We start from the raw sequence: 20,963 nt of genomic DNA, 5'->3' as shown, positions 1-20,963 counted from the left end.
TTTTTTTTTTTCCTGCCTGTCACGTGGGTGACCTTGGTTCGATCCCCGGCAACGGTGCCAAATGTTTACCGTACTGGTAAAGAAAACAATGCATACAGACAATGAACACGAACAAGAGCAGAATAGCAGAATTATATTCGCATATGCCAGACATACATTATGCTTCATAAGATCCGTAATAGAAGATGATTGATGCTTTACAATGATCCCAGGCAGGATATAAATACTACCATCGAACCTTCCCGAAGGAGTCCGTCGGCCACAACATTACATCCGCTACAAACTATTTACCCGTCGGCTACAAAATACAAAACACCAACGACAGCCAATTCATCGGCTACAAAAACACCATCGAAACCATCCAGTCGGCTGACATCAACCCATTTGCCAACTGCTAGCAACCCTAACCTCTAGTGATCATAGCAGCAAGAATGCCACTAACCTACCTTGGCTAAGGATTTGTATGGGCACTATGTAAACCATCACCCATCGCTCGACTTGACAAACAAGACCTATAAATTGGACTACCATGAGCTGACTTAGTTTAAGACATTTTCATTACTTGCTTATTTGTTACTGATTCTTATCCTCTTATCATGCAGGGATAACCTATGGTTCAATAATTATCAATACACACCCTTCATCTTGACTTTGCTGGTATTCCTTGATGGATTCCTAGGGTGACTGTCTAAGCATTGTATAATAATAGCCAATTACATTCTGCCCAATCTGGGCTTAAGGCTTAACAGAAGATTCAGGATGCTTTATAATCTATTTCTTCACTCTACATGAGAGTGCTGTCTCTTATCTCAGAGGGTATATAGAAAATACCACTGTATAAGTTTTGGATTGGTTAGATCTCATTCCAAGTTAAAACAAAAATTCTAAAAGGAGAAATTATTACAGGTTGCAACAGATTACTCGACTCTTGTGCATATTTGCAAAACTAGACATAATTAAAATAAATAGTTCATTAAGAGCTAGGCTCTAACTATGATATCATTGCCTTCTTTTAACTCCCAAGCTAAGATTTACGAGCCTTCTATATGAATTTGTAAAAAAATAAAAATAAATAGGAATATTGCATGACTTGGAGTAATATCAATCCCTTGAATGCTTAGATGGGCCCCTTAACAATTGCTGGTAGATGTGAAACCAGGGTTGCAGACGTAGAGCAGAGAAATATATGGTATAGCCTCCAATATGACTTGTCGTTGGTAATTGTTATGTAGTTGACAGGCCCCTTTAGGAAGGTTCTTGTTGTGTAGCCGATAGACCCTTTCGGGAAGGTTCTTCGGAAAGTATATGTACACCATCCAAGATCATTGTAATCATCATCATAGCATAATGTAATGTCTTAGGCATATGCGAATAATAAAAGGAGTACTACTGCGATATGTTCTTGTCTGTTGTCTCTATGCATTAATCTATTTACCTCATACGGTAAACATTTGGCACCGTTGCCCAATGGACCTAGAACAAAGGAAGAATGAAGACTAATGCCGAATCAGCTTAACAAGGATAGAAATAAGATAAAGGGAAAGATGAAATATGCACTGCACAAGAAATTTTAATTTTGGCACAACAGGCCGAACGCAGATGGAGGTTTTAGTAGATTGCCGATGGACACTGAAGCACTGATGAATAGTTGGAAGAGACTCGACAGCGGTTGGATTTGGTGGAAGAAGCAAGGGAGGAATTTTTGAACCTGTATATGTCGAGGAAAGAGAATCCAGATGGAAGGGAATTAACTCGCACGGCTCGGAGTACCGAGGGAGCACGAGCGTGGAGTGAACTCTTCGTCCTAGATACACTTCCGGAATGGACAGCTTCGCTTAACGAAAACCTTTCTTCACCAAATAGCATGACTGTTGGAAATAAAATGACTGTTCGAAACAACGTAGGTGTTCAGAGCTGCATAGGTGTTCAGAACAACACGAGTGTGCAGAATAGTGCGGTTGTGCAGAACAACACGGGTGTGCAGAACAATGCGGGATTGCAAAACAGTGCAGGTACACAACAAATCCCTCAACCTCGAATAGTAATGGCAGGACCAAAGGAAAAGTTGCCAAAGTTTGATGGTGATGGAACGACCGATCCAATCAGACACTGTAAGACATGTGAAACAATTTGGATGGTGAATGGCGTAACCGATACAAATGAATGGGTCCGACAATTTTCGGCAACCCTAAGGGGTGTAGCAATTGATTGGTTTGCCAATACGGATCCCCAAAAATTAACCAATTGGGCGGAAGTTAAAAAGGAATTTATTACCGAATTTCAATTGCTGTGCGACGACAATGAGATCGTAGCAGAGATATACAACACAAAGCAGGGGAAAAATGAAATAGTTCGAGCATATGCCGGGAACTATGATATCTTTGATATGGTGTTGCGAATGATTATGATTTCATTAAGAACCATCACACATAAAAAATCTTGTCTTCTCGGTTGCATGCTCGGTTACGAGCAAGAAGGTAAAAGGTGGCAAAAGAGTTACAAATAAAGGGCCATAACAACATATGTGGCAATATTATAAAATTAAAATGGCCACCGAAACATATATAAGGGCCCGATGAAAAAAATATAAGAAATATGGCCGCTCATGATATAGTATTAAAACCATTTCCAAGGTTGGAAAATAATAGCTTTATTCTAAATGTGCTAATATAAAAATACCATCATATATCTACCTATACTTGTGTATGCATGTACATGTATATTTATATATATCTGTGATATTTTAAACAAACATATCTAGTGTATGCGTCACATTTTAAGTGAACGTATACCTTCATGTACGTTTCATCGAATTTACACATACATACATATATGTGTACATATATGTGCAAGTATATGTAGATACTATGGTACCGTTATATTAAGACATGACAGATATCACATGAAGCTCTGAGACCAATCCAATTTATAAAGGTAACACAACAATTCTTAGTTTAATTTGTGCTTAGTGATTTTTTTTTATTATAATAATGATATACATATATTGACCGGGTTAGCTCATGGTTGTCCATAGTATACTCTTGCTTACCTAGCCGTTTACCCTTAGCCAAGGTGATTAGAACTCATACCTGTTGGCTCACTGGTAGATTGGTGCCCCTTACCCAATTCCCTCTTTGGCAATGCTTTCCCCCTTTCATCTCGCTCTTGCAATAAAAGAATTATCACGATAGTGACATATTCCTCATTATAAAATCAAGTTGCTATAACAAGTAATCATCTTCATAAAACATCATAACAATTAACCTCCATTTCACTTTCTAAGAAATTATAATGGATAACCAACTTTTCCATTTCACTTGAAACCAAAATGTTTAACTAATTTACCAATCAACCAGCTTCACATAAAATCTCAACGGCTATAAGAGCATTTTTAACTTAAGCAAAAATTTGGTATGTAGTATTCACTACATTTTGTCATTTTTACATTTCAATTTTGTACTTGTTTTGATACAATGCTACTCGTTGTAGTCATCTTTATGATCAGATCAATTTGACAATTTAAATTTCTACGTGATATTAAGTATTCTAATTTCTAATTAGTAATTTGATATTAAAAACTTCAATGTTAAAATATTTAGTATTTGGCATTTTTTTAAAAAGTAGTCTTGTATATGTACCATATCTCCCTGCCAACCCCGAATTGAGTCCCCTTTGCCTCCTGTCCCCAAAACTCGTTCCAATGTCCCTGATGGCGGTGTAACTATGGAAAAATGTTGTCAAAACTTGTAGGTTCTTTGATTTTGAGACATCTAGACACATGTTGAAAGGACAAATATGCAAAGCTCATTGTTGATCCTTGTCACATGGATTTTAGTTCCGTTGGCAATTACAAATGATGTATAATTCAGTGAATAGGTGATGTGACAATTCTAATAGTATATAAAATTTTTTGGTAGATAATGTTAGGTATATTTCAGGAATGAATAGAGGTTTCTTATCCATTTAGCTGATAGAAAATGCTAACATGCAAGTAAAATTTAGTTGCATTGTTTCTGATGTGATATGGGATAGAGTGATTGTCCTAGCCATTGTGCAAGGTGGCTTCTTGTTCTTGCTACAGCTGATCTGCATGCATTAGCTATTAAATAGAACACTGCATGCATTAGCTATTAAATAGAACACATTGTTTTACGACATGAACACTATCTAGGAAAAATAAGTGTGTAGAATGTTTGGCTGGGAGGCAAAAGTGGAAACATTTCCTTATGGATGATGGATGGAATGCAAATGGGCTCCAATATCTAGTTCATGTCAATTTGTTCAATATATCCTACAAAATCCATAGTAGTGTTTGTGCAAGGTAGTTTTGTTTGGTGGTGGATGATGACTCTAGTAAAACGTGGGCGTTCTTTTTGAAAATAAAGAAGTTTGAATGATTTGGTGCTCTTATGGAATTCAAGGTGTTGATGGAAATGTACATAAGGTGTCTGATAAAAAATCTTAGATCTAATAATGGTAGACAATTCTTTTTTGTGTCATTCAATTTCTTTTTTTGAGAAAAAGAGTATTCAACACCAATTGATTCCACTATAGACTCCAAAAAATAGTGGGAGTTAAAGAGGTGCAACAAGGCCATTATGGAGATGGCATAATTATGATGTACAATAAGGGTAACATTATTGATCTTAGGGAGAAGTTGTGAGACATTGTTTCATCTTTTGAAAATGGGTTGTTTCAAAACCTTTCCAAATATTATACTGAGGAAGTTTGGTCTGATTACAAACTTAAGGTAGCTCATCTTTGTTTTTTTTTGGCTTAGCCACTCATATGCTATAGTGATTCATTGATATTTCTAGCCAAAAAAAATGGTTATTTGAGGTGTGGATGTCAAAGAAAGCTATTCATTTCTTGTGTTTATTAGGAGGCCAATGAAGTTATAGAATCTAGTGACAGAGTTGTGGCACCATTTAATGATAAACATTCCAATTCATCGTGCATGCCAATACACCAATCTTGTTTATTCTTTCACCCCTGGTATATTAGAGGCACAAAAGTGAAGGTGCATTCACTTTTGCTAAGGTTTCACAGATACAAAGTGCTCTGCACTGTAAAAACCCTTGGTTTACCTCTGCAAAACCTAAATGAACAAATTCCTCTTTCCCTTTGTTTTATTTCTTAAAATTTTTTTTTTTCAGAATATATGTTAACACAAAGGAAAACTCTATGATCATAAAGATAACTCCAGAATTACATTGGATTTTATTTTCCAGAAAATCAAATGTCTCTGAGCAAACTTGTATTCCAAAATTACAATCTGCTTAAATGAACCTGATTGTTGTATGTAAATGCAAGAACAGCCAATCAGCAAAGAGTGTCCAGAATGTATCCACGTGGCTCCAATATTCAGCGGCAGCTACTTCTTAACTCGTGATTCCCAGACGTATACTCTGCCTTTGCTAGCCGTAATTGCTGATCAGACCACCTGCATTATTTATTCAATATTCAATCTGAAAATTCAGTACTCCACACGTGTTTCCAGAATACACCCTCAGCTGTCATAATCACTAAATCAATCCCTCCTCAATTGCCCAACAACGGCAATTGATTAACCTCCAGGATGTTTGTCTCCTTAGCCACAATGAACACAATTGGAGAAAAATGACTAATCCACTATACTTCAGCAGTGGAATGAAAACACTTCTCAGAAACAGTGATGAACAGTAGAGAAGTTAGGCAATCTTGGCTATACCTCAACAGCTAAATTGCAAATGCAATTCCAAACCCTTATACATCAGCAGGGGCATACAGTTAAGAACCCACGAAGAAGCCACAAAGGCAAAAAAATCAAATATATAATCAAGCAAGCTTTTCCCCATGAAATGAGCTCTCATTTATAATCTTTCATTGGCCCAAAGTTTCCTTAAAAACTTCACGTCAGAGATTGTGGAAGTTTCCCAAAAGAACTCAACACTAGAAACTTTCTAACACACTTTTTAGAAATATCACTTAATGTCATTACTATAATAATATAAACATTATTATAATATTGCAACTTAATAATAAATAAGAGCTCATGTAATTATTAACTTAATTTACCGCAGGTGACGACCAACTGCCGAAGCCACCCACTGCATTGCCAAAATTAGCAACTGTCAAAAATAGACCTACTAAAAATAGTAAATCTACAGCTGGGACCCCCAAAACACCCAGATAGCTCACAAGGCTCGCTATGATGAGCTAACTCCATCAACTGCATAGATTTGCTGTTGTACCTTTGCCTTCATAGAGCTCACTTGCAGTACATTGGAGGTCTAAGTGGTATTAGTTACACTAAAAAAATGTGCATGAGGATGAACTTCCTTAAATAGATACATGTCGAGGCAAACCATTTGGAGCTTCAATGAATGGTGGGCATGTTCACTTTTCTCTTTTCTTAGATATTTGTCAGGTGCTTGCACCACAACAATATTCTAGGCACACTGCCAACTTGAATGGAAGGCTTCCATGTAGGTTGGGTTGAAGTTGTTCAAAGTGGCATCCAAAGTAGCCGCTGACCATTCTTAGGCACTGTTTGTTGATTTAAGTACTAAATATCCTGGTCTTGTGCAATTTTGGGACAAACCTGGGGGTTCCTTATAATTTGGTCGTGAAGGAGGGTATTAAAATAATATGTTTAAGTTTATATAGACGCTTTTTAATATATTTATATGAACAATTTTAATCTAGCAGTCCCGTACAATATCTTAATTGTTGATCGTCTAGCATATGCATTGGAGAAGGATGGTAATTTAATGCCAACTTACTGTAAGAATTATTGATCAAGCGGTTTCTGTGTTGATTTAAAAAATTGAATAGCATTTATTAAGTATTGCTGGCTTTGAGTTGTAGATTTAATATAAGCGGTCACTGTAGCTTTTAATACAATTCCCTTTATTTTATTAACTTAATCTTGTGTTTAGCTTGAACCAAGTTTTGTGCTGTTTCACAAATTTTAACTTCTGTGTTTAACTGGAGATCCTGAGTGTAAAGAAGTGCTGATTGGCCTTGTGGCTACACCCAAGGATAAAAATATAGGTTTTCCTTGTAAGTTTATTTGTATCGCATACTAATAATCAAAGATTGCTTAGACTTCTGGGGTTCAATTTTTGTTAAAAGGGAGCTCCTCTTTCCAATTTGAAGAAAAGTTAATCCTTACATGCTGGTCCGTTTTGCATTGTCCTGAATAGGACAAATTAAAATGCTCACCTTCCTTTGCAATAAAGGTACATAGCAGGTTGAGCATAGAGATTTTAATAGGATGTTTCAAAACTCACCTGAATGATTGATTCATTGTAAATATCTACTCAGTTCTATAGACATGCTTTCCATGTAGCTCTTTATTGAGCTGTCACATTCTTTACATCCCTTGTACAGATCCAATATAATCAAGAAATCAAACAACATTGTGAGTGTTGCGGTTCCAAAGCTTCTTTGCTTTATCTTATTTCTGTAGTGAAAGAAGAGCTGTTCATTTGCCTCGGATGTTTTCAAATTCTCTAATATTACCTGGCCTCGTTGTAAACTTGTACTCAAGCTCCTTTATTTTTGTGCGTAATATTCAATTACATTGAGAGGATGACAAATATGTTGGCAGATATGATATTTGACAATAATTGGATTGTGATTTTTATAATTACATTTTTGTTTAATTATATGCTATTAAGTTGAGTTATTATATCATCCAACTGTCTGACTTCATATCTGATCTAGACTTAGCTACTACAATTCAGGACATAATTCATTTTCTAATGCTTATCCAACTATGCAGTGTAATTCTCATAGTTGTTGAGTTTTTGGGACCGGTGAGTTTTTCCCAGATTTAACTGCGACTCTGCTAGAGAAAAGATCACTGAGTTTTTGTGGAAAAATCGTGCAAAAACTCGGCGAGTTTTTCAGAAAATCTCTTTTTAAAAAAAAAAATTTAGAATTTTTTTTAATATTAAAAACAAAAGGCAAAAAGGCTATATATATATATATATATATATATATATATATATATATAATATGTAAAATAGAGGATTACAGTATGCTAGTAGAGCTGGGATGAGGAATATGTGATTGTAATGATGTATTTACTTCTAGTTTGACACAAACTATTTACTATTATGCTTCCCACCATCAGCATTCGGCATGAGAATTTGATTTTGTACCCACTATCTATTTATATATATCTAAGTTCTGCTTGTTTCTTTTGTGTTCTCATTAATTAACTCATTAGATGCATCTTCCCATTGAAATTTACAAAAAAATGTATTTTGAATTAAATTTTAGTGGTTTTTTTAGGTTCCCGAGTTTTTTTTTTTTTTTTTACATGGCCGATTTTTTCCAAAATAAACTTTTAGGGGGCTTGGCAAGTTGTTGCCGAGCCCAAGTTTCCAACTATGGTTGGTACAATTGCACATTTGATTAAAATTGCATAGAAAATTGCTTTCCTTTGCAAGTCACCATAAATCTATGTAAAATCTGGCTTTACTTTCAATATGATTTATTGAGATCAATGTCAAACTTTGCCTCTTTGTATAGGAGCAAATGTGTACCAGTATTGGTTCCCAATCAGCTTTTATAACATGTACCATTATTCTGGTCACAGGACATTTGCAGGAGGAGATGGAAATGAAGAATGTACAAGCAAATGTAGCAGTTCAGCATGCACTCAGTCTTGAAATGAAGCTTGCAGATTCAGATAAATTACATGAAAAAGTCGACCATTTGAGGGAAGAGGTTGCAAAATCTGAAGCTGACCGTTTAGGTTTAAAGCAAGAGATAGAAAGAAAGCACAATACACTGAGCAGGTTGGAAGAGAGAATTTTGGAAAACTCTCTGAAATTTGAGTGTGAAATGCAGATAATCAAACAACAACTAGTCAAGGCAGAGCAGATGTATATTTCTACCAAAAGTGCCAGTGAAGAACAAGGTGAAGAGATAAAGCAGAATCTAAGGTTGATCAACAGCCTTGAAGATCAGCTCGAGAGGGCCCAGAAGACCATTGTTTTTCTGCAAAATGAAAGTCAACAATTGCAAGAAGGCTTGCAAAAGGCAGAAACAAAAACAAATGATTTTCTTCCTAGGTTTCATGAACACCTTGATCAGTGGTTGAGGAAATGGAAGGCTTTTGAACATGTCAATGACACAGAATGTGATAGGAGTGTTACTGATATTACAGTGGACAAACTAGTAGAGGACATACAATACAGGTTTTAAAATCATTGGTTTTAGTACTTCATAATATTTTGTTTCTTGCAACTTTCTCCCAGCATGGCTAGCAGTAGCATTCCTATATATTGGTCAGTTATCTCTGAATTCTCAAGTCATATTTTTGGAATAAATTGACTGCTTTGTCTTGTTGGGATATGATTTTTTGTTTCTCCGTTTGATATTGTCATGTGCTGTAAAACACAATAGGTCAGATGCCATTAACCATGTCACTAAACAGGATATATCCTTTTAATCAGCAAAATTACAAAGTGATTTTATTTTGAGTAAATATTTTTGGAACAGAAAAGTGAAATGGCTCAAGGATCATACACATTTTGTTGTAAATTTTAAACAAGACATTGACTGAAAATATTAACTTGGCTTTGTTGTAGTATTTTGATGAGCAATGAAGATATTGAGACTCTACTTTCCAAACTGGTGATGGTAAAGAACGTGGAGGAGAAATCTATTGAAGAAACTGGGAGCATGGTGCAGCAACTGTCTCAATTGCAAGCTACAGTGTTCCAATTAAAAGTCTGTACCATGCAGTAACTGCAAAAACTTTTAGTACACATATTGGTCCCACTTCCCTATTAAAGGAGTAAATTATGTTTCATTAGAAGATGAAATGTTGAACTTGAAATCAATATCTAAGAATGCTTTAAAAAATTCACTAACTAAAAGATGACTTGTCAAACTCTGACCCAAAGATGTTGGCCCCAGGAAGAGCTCAGAGAAGAGAAAAAGAAGGCAAAAGAAGAAGCTGAGGACTTGACTCAGGAAATGGCTGAATTGAGATACCAGCTAATGGAAATGCTGGAACAAGAACGCGAACTCCGTGCTTTCACGGAACAGAGATCTTGGGACAGGATCCAGCAGCTTGAGGCTCAGGTTGTGTCTATTCTCCATTTTTCAAGATTTGGAGTTAATCTATTTCAGAATAATTTGTAATTATATTAAACAAGCATTTTACCTTTAAGCTGTTAGTTTTCTCCTGACAAAATTAATGTTACAAAATTACAGTTAGAAGAAGAAAGACAGCGAACATTGGGTGCATTAGACCACTGCCACGAATTTGAAAAAGTTTCTGGGGCTCAGGCAAAGGAACTTGAACAGTTGAAACATTCTTTGAATGTAAGCTTTGGTCAATATTAAATGAGATTATTTTATGTTTTTAACAAGATATATGTTATATTCCAGTAAACTTCAAATTTAGTTGATGATTATATTCTCTTTCCTTTCTCTTAATGGCCATGCATCTACAATTATGGTGACCTCATTAGCAGAATCTTTTTCTCTGTATTCTATGGGATATTAAATGGGAATATGAAAATGCATGTTAGGTAGAGGTAGTTATTTGTGTAATTGCCAAAAAGAGATACTAATTTGGTGTATGAGACCCCTATTGTTGAAATGACAAGGGAATCGTTTTTCATTTACCTTACATTCAAATTTTTTACTTGTGTTTTTTGATTTCATGTACCAATCTCAGTGGTAAGCTAAGTCTTATCAATTGATTCACATTTAAGCTTAGTTTGTAATGTCCCCATCGTTTTAGCAACTCAGTAGAGTTCATAGCCTTTACATTCTCCGAAGGCTAAGTGAAGAAATAACGAAAATTGATTAAATTAATTTCTTATAAAGTTATTAAAAAAAATTAAAATTAAAAGGTGACTTTATATTTAATTAATTTAATTTTCTAGAAGCACAATTAATTATTGTATTGCAAGGGGGAAGCTTCTAGAGAGTGCATTTGTTAGAAATGCAATTAATTATTGTATTGGAAAGGGGGAAGCTTCTAGAGAGTGCAATTAAATAATATTTTATTTCCTTCTAGAAAGGTGAAGGAAAAGAATAAATAGAGGTGAGAGCTTCATTGTTAATCATCCAATTATTGTGAATTGCATTTGATATAAACTTAGGAGAAGAACGAAGATTTCTGATTTAAGTCAGCCATTGGATAACGTCAACTTTTCAATGTTGTGACCATTTGAGGTGGTGAAATATCCACTGAATTTGGTATTCAGGAGAGCTTCAATTCAAGAGTTCTATTTGTGCTTAAATTGGAGCATACATTTATTGTTGGCTGCTACAATACGCAAGATTGATGCCGCGCTACAGTACTTATGCTTGATTCATCTCTATCCTTTGGCATCACTATTATCAAGTTCCTCTTGCAGCTATTAGTAGTTAACATTGTAATTTTTTCAGGGCATATGATTTTGCTGTGATAATTCAGAATCAGATTTTGGCATTACTGTAGTCATTATTGTAAGCCATTTGTCTTGGCAAACTCATAGCAACATTGTACATGAGAATGAATTCAATAAAGGAGATATATGTTACATACCATTTGTTTGACAAAATGTCCATCTAATATCATATATGATCAACATGATAGTTGTATGTCAATTGTTTGTCAAAATGTTAGTTGGCTGTAGGTATGCATTCCATATCTAGTTTCCATGTATATGCATTGAAAATATCAAAAGAACTGCATTTTCATATTAGTTCATTATAAGAGGCATTGTAATATCATTTGCGAATATTTTAAATTTCTTAGCATTGAAAGGTAGCAATACAAGTGTTTGACAATATTCCTTGAGCTAAAATCAGTCAATTTGGGCAAGGGATATTACGTTGGTATCAGAACTAAATCCTGCCATCCTGAGGGTTTAGCAATCACAAGCCACTTGGGGTTGGCTCTTATAGATTTTTCACTATCAGGTGAGCTTTGTTTGACAGGGAACACGATTTTATTAGGCAACCAGACACCATGGGTGATAGGCAAGAGCATAGCCCACCAAGAGACAATAGGAATGAGGATCAGGAAACAAAGAGAATTTTTCAGAGCAATGGTTACAGGACAAGAGCGAATGGCTTAGGCTTTGCAAGTACTCACCACCATGGTTGAGTGTATGAACCCATAGGATAGATGAAATTTGGAACAAGGGGATAACAGGAGTGCAGTGGGATCACCTAGAATTCATAGAACTCTTTTCAGAATAGCAGACAGGCCCACACGTCCTGCTTTTGTTAGAGAGGAACTAATACAAGAACCAACAGAGGCAGTTGCGGATGAGACATTTGCAGATATCCTTATGGCTGCAAATGATGAATGGGAATTATTGGCACCGCAAGTTTGGGAGAGGATGACCTTTGAACGCTTTGGAAATTAGAGGAGAGAACATTACAGGTCACTCAGATAGGATAGGAGGCCTAGGGGTCAAAATAGTGAGTTGAATAGGGCTACAGGCAAGCTTACTATGCCTACATTTGATGAGAGTGGTAAGATGACAATTCAAGCTTGGATTCATAAGCTTGACACATTCTTGGCATTGAGGCCAATGACAGAGATTGAAGCTATAAAATACGTCACTTTGCATTTGGAGGGAGTAGCACATGATTGGTGGTACCATGGTATGGTAAAACTTCAGCATAATCAGGTGACAGAGTACCAGGACTTCGTGGATAGGTTGGTTGAAAGATTTGACAAGAAAGATTCAGAGGTTTACTTCTGGGAATTAGCACAACTGAAACAAACAGGCAACTTGAAGTATTTCATTGGTGAATTTCAGCAGTTGGCAGTCATGGTGCCAAACATTTTAGAACGTAGATTGTTAGTTCTTTTCATCGAGGGCCTATCCGAACCACTGAGAGGATGGATAAAGGCATTTGATCCCATTTCTTTACAGGAAGCTATGAAAAAGGCAAGAAGTATGGAACATGCAGTCTCAACAAACAAATTTCAGTCCAAAGGAGCATCTTCTAGTAAGGATAACAAACCATTTTATAAAAAACCAAAGAGGACTGATTTTAAAAATGATTTTAAAGATAAAACTCCAGTAGCTTTTCACAGGGAAACATAAAATGATTTGAGGAAGAAAAAATTAGGTGTCTACTATAAGGGACCCTACGATGCAAACCATGACTGTCCTCTTTGACCAAAGGGCAAGGCTAACAGAATTATGTGGCCATACTATGAGGAATCAGAATCAGATAATTTAGACCAGCAGTCTGATATAGAGGAAATAGATGGTGAAAAAAAGGAGGACAAGGTTGAAAACTTGTCTAAAATGGAGTCCATGGATGGGGAAGGAGATGAGCAACTTAGGGAAGCTCGTCTCACTAGTATTAAGTAGGAAGGACCATTTCGAATGAGAGGAGTACTTGCTGGACAGCGGGTTATAACTTTGGTTGATACCGGTGCCAGTCATAATTTCATTGATGCTAGGTTGGTGGAGAAGCGTGGCATACAAATAGAGGAGTTTGGGGGAATTAGAGTGAGGGTAGTTGATGGCTATGTCCTCAATTGTGATCGTAAGATCATTGGACTCCCTTCGGAAGTTAATAATTATGCCTTTAAGGCAGAATTTTATGTTGTGCTTATGGGAGATACAGATAAAGTTCTTGGGATGACTTGGTTGCATGATATTGGTGAGTTCACTCTTAATCTCAAGGAGATGGAGATGAGGTTTAAAGTGAATGGGAAGACACAGATTCTTAAGGCAATCAGGGACAGTGATTTCAGAATGGTTTGTTTCCGGAGGATGGCTAGATTGATTCGACATGATCAGGCAGAGTGGGCAGTAGAGTGCATGTTAATGCCATCACAAGAGGGACAATAGAGGACTGAATATCCTCCTGATATTTAGGAGTTTAGAGTTAAACATTGTAAGGTGTTCAATGACATTCCACTAGATAGACCACCACATAGGGGTGTTGAGCATATCATTGAGTTAGAGGAGGGGGCTAAGCCCATCATGATTACACGCTATAGGCATCCGAAGAGGTTGAAGGATGAAATTGAAAAAACTATAAAGGAGTTACTTGCTATGGGCCACATTAGACCAAGTAAATCTCCTTTCGCTTCTTCAGTGGTGTTGGTGAAGAAGGGTGAGACATTAATGATGTGCATTGATTACAGGGTGCTTAATAGGAAGACAATTAAAAATAGGTACCCCATTCCCAGGATCGATGAGTTGATAGATGAGCTTCATGGAGCATGCTTCTTTTCAAAGATAGATTTTAGATCAGGTTATCACCAGATCAGAGTTAGAGAGCAGAACATCAAGATGACAACCTTTAGATGCCATTGTGGCCATTTTGAGTTTGTCGTTATGCCATTTGGGCTAACTAACGCACTTGCTACTTTTCAAGCAACAATGAATAGGGTTTTCCATCCTTAGTTGAGGAGATTTATACTTGTCTTCTTTGATGATATCTTGGTTTACAGTAGATCTTGGGAGGAACACTTGGTTCACCTTGACATGGTGTTGGATATATTGGGCAGAGAGTCCTTGTATGCAAAGGAGTCAAAATGTGATTTGGGTATTGCCAGATTTGTTGTATTTGGGTCACATCATCAGTGCAAAAGGCGTACACATGAATCTTGAAAAGATTCGTGCCATTGTGGAGTGGCCTTCACCGCTGAACCTTACACAGTTAAGGGGCTTTCTAGGATTATGTGGTTTCTATAGGAGGTTTGTGGATGGATATTGCAGGCATGCAACACCCTTGACGGATTTGATGAGAAAGGGAGCTTTCTTGTGGTCTCTTGAGGCACAGGAGTGTTTTGAGAAATTTAAAGAGTTGATAACTTCCTATCCACTGTTAGTGTTACTAGATTTCAGCAAACCTTTTGAGCTACACTGTGATGCTTTTGGAGAGCGCATTGGAGTGATGCTTATGTAGGAGAAGCACCCTATTGCTTATGAGAGTAGGAAATTAAGAGGGCCAGAGTGGAGCTTCAATATATATGATAAGGAGATGTTAGCCATTATGCATGCTTTGGCTAAATTTAGGCAATATTTGGTATGTAGCAAATTTTGTATCAAAACCAACCATAGTAGCCTAAAACACTTTTTGGGGCAGCGACATCTCAATGATAGCCAACATAAGTGGGTGAGCAAGTTACAGTCCTATGACTTTGATATTACATATTTTAAGGGGACACAAAATGTAGTTGCTGATGCTTTATCACATAGGGCTCATTTGAGCTTATTAACGGACATATCGGAGGATTGGAGACACTTGATTCTTGTAGAGTATGCAAAGGATGTGTGGACATCCGGATTTATAGATGGAACTATTCAGGACAGTAGATACACCCTTGTGAATGAGCTCATCATTTACAAAGGGCAAATATTTTTGGTCCTAGGCTCAACAGTGAGGAGGATGATTCTGAAATCTTTTCATGATTCACCTATGGCAGGACATCCTGGTTTCTACAAGACATACCGACAGATTAGAGAGCGCTTCACATGGAAAGGGCTCAAAGTAGTACTTCAGTATGTTAGGGATTGTCCAACCTGCCGGTAGAATAAGTAGGAACACTCCTATCCAGCCGGTTTACTTCAGCCACTTCTGATTCCTTATAGGAAGTGGGAGTGTCTATCTATGGACTTCATCACAAGACTACCTAGAGCCCAAGGCAGAGACTGCATATATGTGGTTGTGGATTGCCTTACAAAGTTTGCACCAAAGTAACAAGAATCGGAATCGGATCGAAATCGGCAAGGCCGAATCAAATCGTGAATCGCCCATGAATCGGAATCGAATCGGCCATGAATCGGAAAATTAAAAAAACCCTTGAAATTTAGTGAGTAACTTATTTCATAAACCCTTTATCGCTGATTCGATTCACCGATTCACAAAAAATCGTTTGGCTTGAATCGAATCGCCGAATCGCATGAATCGCCGTGATTCTTGGAACTATGGTTTGCACACTTATTTCCGATCACTGCTACATACACTGCTACACAAGTCGCAGAGTTGTTCTTCAAGGAGATATTCAGATTACATAGCTTACTGCAGAGCATTGTGAGTGACAGAGACAACATGTTTATGAGTCACTTTTGGCAAAAGCTATTCAGGTTGTGTGGGACAGAGCTCACTTCGAGTACTAGCTACCACCCTCAGATAAATGGTTAGACGAAGATAGTGAATAAATGGGTGGAGGGATATCTTAGAAATTAAATAGCAGGGCAATAGAAGGCATGGGTAAAGTGGATATATCTCTGTGAGTATTGCTACAATACCACTTATCATATGTCTATTCAGATGTCACCCTTTATGGCCTTCTATGGGTATGAGGCACCCAATTTTATGGTACTGATTTTGAGTGATAGTAGAGTGCCTAGTGCAGGTGATTTGTTACAGGAGAGTCAAGATATTCTTAAGACTCTCAAGGATAATATAACCAAGGCACTGAATCAGTAGAAGTAGTATGCAGACCAGAGGAGGACTAAGCGGACTTTTGAGGTTGGAGATATGGTGTATCTTATGTTACAGCCTTACTATCAATCCACTCTCAAGAAGAGTGGTGCGAAGAAACTTAAGCCACAATACTATGGTCCATTCATGATTATCAGGAAAGTGGGAGAGGTGGCTTATGAATTAGATTTGCTAGCGGAGAGCAAGGTGCACGATGTTTTTCATGTGTCATGCCTCAAGAAGGTGCTAGGACATCATATTGTTGCTTCTACAGTGCTTCTACCCTTGGATGATGAGCGAAAATTGGTATTTGTGCTAGAGGCTATCATTGATTTCAGGGAAAGAAACTTGAGGCGGCGTACTATAAGGGAGTATTTGATGAAATGGAAGGACTTGCTAGTAGAGGATGCAACATGGTAGAATAAGGAGATTTTGTAGCATCCGGATTTGAAGTTGCTCGAGGACAAGCAATTTCAGAGAGGGCGGACTGTAATGTCCCCATCTTTTTAGCAACTTAGTGGAGTTCTTAGCCTTTACATTCTCTGAAGGGTAACTGAAGAAATAAGGAAAATTGATTAAATTAATTTCTTATAAAGTTATTAAAAAAATTTTAAATTAAAAGGTGACTTTATATTTAATTAATTTAATTTTCTAGAAGCACAATTAATTATTGTATTGCAAGGGAGAAGCTTCTAAAGAGTGCATTTTCTAGAAATACAATTAATTATTGTATTGGAAAGGGGTAAGTTTCTAGAGAATGCAATTAAATAATATTTTATTTCTTTCTAGAAAGGTGAAGGAAAAGAATAAATAGAGGTGAGAGCTTCATTGGTAATCATCCAATTATTGTGAATTGCATTTGATATAAACTTGGGAGAAGAAACTAAGGTTTCCAATTTCAGTCAGCCATTGGAGAACGTCAACTCTTCAGTGTTGCGACCATTTGAGGTGGTGAAATATCCACTAAATTTGGTATTTAAGAGGGTTTCAATTCAAGGGTTCTATTTGTGCTTAAATCAGAGCATACATTTATTGTTGGCTGCTACAGTATGCAAGAATGATGCCGCGCTACAATACTTATGATTGATTCATCTCCATCCTTGGGCATCACTATTATCAGGTTCCTCTTGCAACTATTAGTAGTTAACATTGTAATTTTTTTAGGGAATATGATTTTGTTGTGATAATTCAGAATCAGATTTTGGCATTACTGTAGCCATTATTGTAAACCATTTGTCTTGGCAAACTCAAAGCAACATTGTAGAAGAGAATGAATTCAATAAAGGAGATATATGTTGCATACCATTTGTTTGACGAAATGTCCATCTAATAGCATATATGATCAGCATAATAGTTGTATGTCAATTGTTTGTCAAAATGTCAGTTGGCTGTAGGTATGCACTCCATATCTAGTTTCCATGTATATGCATTGAAAATATCAAAAGAACTGCACTTGCATATTAGCTCATTGTAAGAGGCATTGTAATATCATTTGTGAACATTCTAAATTTCTTATCATTGAAAGGCAGCAGTACAAGTGTTTGACAATATTCCTTGAGCTAAAATCAGCCAGTTTGGGCAAGGGATATTACTTAGTTATCTGGATTTACCATTTTGTCCTCCGGACCACGTGTTAGTTCGAACTAGTGCATGGTTCAAGTCCAATACCACAGAAATACGGAGATGGTTCGATTTCTAGGGAGATGATCCTAACCAACGTCAACCCAGATTAAACCTGGGTGAATTTGTGTCACCTAGATTGAATTTCTAGCAAACCTGAGCGAATTTTGCCCCACAGATGGCATTTAAGACATTTTTTGAACATATTTTATAATTTTTTGAGATCCACAACCCCAAAAATTGAATGTAAATGGCTTATGTTATGATTCATGAATCATGATTTAATTCTTATGTTCTGAATCTTTGATGTTGAACTTAAAATATATGATGGTATGATTATGATTCATGATGCTATGATTATAAATTTAAAGTTTACGGTGTTTAAACTTTAAATCATATAATTTTATGATACTATGTGACATTCTAATTTTAACTTATGCTTCTAGGCTTCATAAATATGTATGTATATAATTTTTTATAATTTTTACATGTTTTTGTATGAACGAACCCAAAACTCTTTCCAAAAATTTGTCGTACCTACGAAAGGGTTCTTCAAACCCGTACTTCGAATCGAACTCGAACTGGTAACTAAGCATTTAAGAGTACAAATATTTTCCGCTATTTGGAAAACGAAGGATGAGTGCATACCTCAACAACCTCTAGAATTAACATTTATTATATATTGACAAGCAAACACTCACAAGCATTCTATGGTTGAACAGGTTCTTGCTGTAAACTGTTGATCCCCTTAACCAGTTCTCTTTCTCAAGTATTCTTGCAAGACATCTTTTATTGTGTATGCATGTTTAGACCTCTACACAAGTAACTATGTTCAATGACATTTCTAGAATGGAGACGTCAAGACTTCTTTCTGAAATAGTGAGGGATGGGAGGCCTCTTTATATAGGGATGGCAATTGAAAATAATTCTAATAAGATTTTTTTCTGTTCATAATTGCAAATGCAACACTTTCATCATATACATAATAGAATAATGTTTATTAAGATATGATAGCGTCGGTCAGATCTCAGAATATACCAGCATGGCAATTGTATACACATGCGTGCATGTATGTATACCAGTTCACCATGTAAACGGATATACATGCATACGCACATATTCATAGACATTAAATTTATGTTGCAGAGATCATCCTTTTTCTGATTCTATCATTATCAAGCTGAGTATGAAATTCTGAGTGATCAGATTATATTTCTCTTGGATTGAGCATTATATTATTGCTATAATATTGATCATTTATTGATCGAGAAAATGATCAGTTGCCTTATACAGATCGAAGATCATTTAGGATTTGTTTATTAAACTGATCACTACCGATTAAATGATCGGGTCCTTTAGTGAATTGTTAATTATAACATTGTGTCTCTTCATGGATGAATAGACATGTCTGCCCATGTCTTGACTATTGGTGTGGATATAAATATCCACCGATTCAAGAGATCATAATCATTGAAATCATTAAATGATTATATCTCTTCAGATCGAATAAACACTAGTTCAAATTCAGACGTGTGGATCTATATTCAGTATTTTTCAATATTGATTTACATCATCTTTAACAATGTTGCTTGCCCATAGAGCTGCATTGAGAATTCATACGAGTTAACTCTCAATCTAACAAAATTTAATTGTTTTCATTGCCTTTATGTAAATATACCATATAATGAGGCAATAGCCTATAACACAAGGGTAAGTTGTGAACCTCTCATTTTGGAAGCCTTGGGTAAGAGTTTACTCAACCTTAACATATAATAATAATTAATCTCAACAAATAATAATAAAGATTAATCTAGGATATAACGATTACAAAAGAATTCCCAAAGCCTACAAGTGACAACTATCATAGGATAAATGCACGACGTCAGTATATTTATGTTTAAGACTTGAATCTGGTTTCAAAAAGATATTATAAAATTAATGATAGATCAGTCATACTTTGTGGTGCTGATAAAGGACCTCTCAACTATGTAGATGATGCATGTTTCCAGCAAGCGCTTCTCATCAAACCATGTTCTTAATATGTGTACTAGTTGAATCTGGACTATCTATTCAAGTATCCAAGGCAGAATTTCATTATCATCAGTCTTATTGTTATGTTGAGTATGAATATTCATATTTTATAAATAAGAGAATCACAACATCAGTTGTCTGTAATAACAAAGATAACACAATCTCAGATATTTAAGACAGTTTGACGCATTACATCCAAGGGCAGAGCATAGAGTTCAATCTTTGACTGAATTCCTGTGGACCGAAATAAAATGATCTTTGTCAAATCTACCATTGACCATTGAATATCTGGAGTTCCTATTTTCTAATACTTCACATTGATAATGAGCTGAAAGACACAAAGCTGAGCACAAAAAATAAATAAATATTTGCAGCAGCTTTTGCTTTATGCTTTCTTATTTTTCTTTTTTTAAGCTGGTGTTGAAGGGGATGTTTACACATTTTTTGGCTGTACTGGGAGTGGTCAGTGGTACGTTATGATATTTTTGGTGTTCCTTGAATGTTCCTGAATTTTGCAATGATTGTGGTATACTGAAATTTTTAGCCATCCCTGCACACTCCTGAAACATCTTGGGGACAGAACGGCTGGAAATGTCCCAGGGGCATCACTATTAGGATCCATCCTTGCTTGTGTAGACAAATGCAAAACGTATGTTAGTGTAACTTATATATAGAAAATTCTTGGAATAATAGTTGATTTTTGATTTCTTTCAATAATTTTCATATATTTAAACTTTAGCTTTATCAGTGCACCTGTCCGAATTCGTGCAGATTGTAGTTCATGGGGTTAACTAGTCCATGATAGCATAACACCACTCTAGTTAGTAGAATTATAGAACAAATTGTTTTCTTTGTTAAGGTCAAAATAATAATAATGACTCCCAAGTTCAGATAAAGCATGA

At 36.1% G+C, this 20,963-nt stretch overlaps 1 protein-coding gene across 2 annotated transcripts in view; it reads left to right on the top strand.

Annotated features, from left to right (window-relative positions):
* The window catches only part of LOC149570583 (uncharacterized), a 194,387-nt gene that overhangs the window by 161,485 nt on the left and 11,939 nt on the right, over positions 1-20,963 (top strand). Inside the window, exons 7-10 of one of the 2 annotated variants that reach the window (XM_089823166.1) lie at positions 8,591-9,194; positions 9,588-9,729; positions 9,919-10,086; positions 10,219-10,329. In XM_089823166.1, coding sequence (XP_089679292.1) covers positions 8,591-9,194; positions 9,588-9,729; positions 9,919-10,086; positions 10,219-10,329 — 1,025 coding nt within the window. Of the gene's footprint in view, positions 1-8,590; positions 9,195-9,584; positions 9,730-9,918; positions 10,087-10,218; positions 10,330-20,963 lie in introns of both variants that reach the window. The other variant, XM_089823165.1, reaches the window with a different exon arrangement.

Source organism: Cupressus sempervirens, chromosome 3 (assembly GCF_028749045.1).
Source record: "Cupressus sempervirens isolate cs-2001-9-10 chromosome 3, ASM2874904v1, whole genome shotgun sequence".
In the NCBI taxonomy this organism is placed as follows: domain Eukaryota; kingdom Viridiplantae; phylum Streptophyta; class Pinopsida; order Cupressales; family Cupressaceae; genus Cupressus; species Cupressus sempervirens.
Note: the sequence above shows the minus strand (reverse complement) of the source record. Positions and strands in the feature narration are given on the sequence as shown.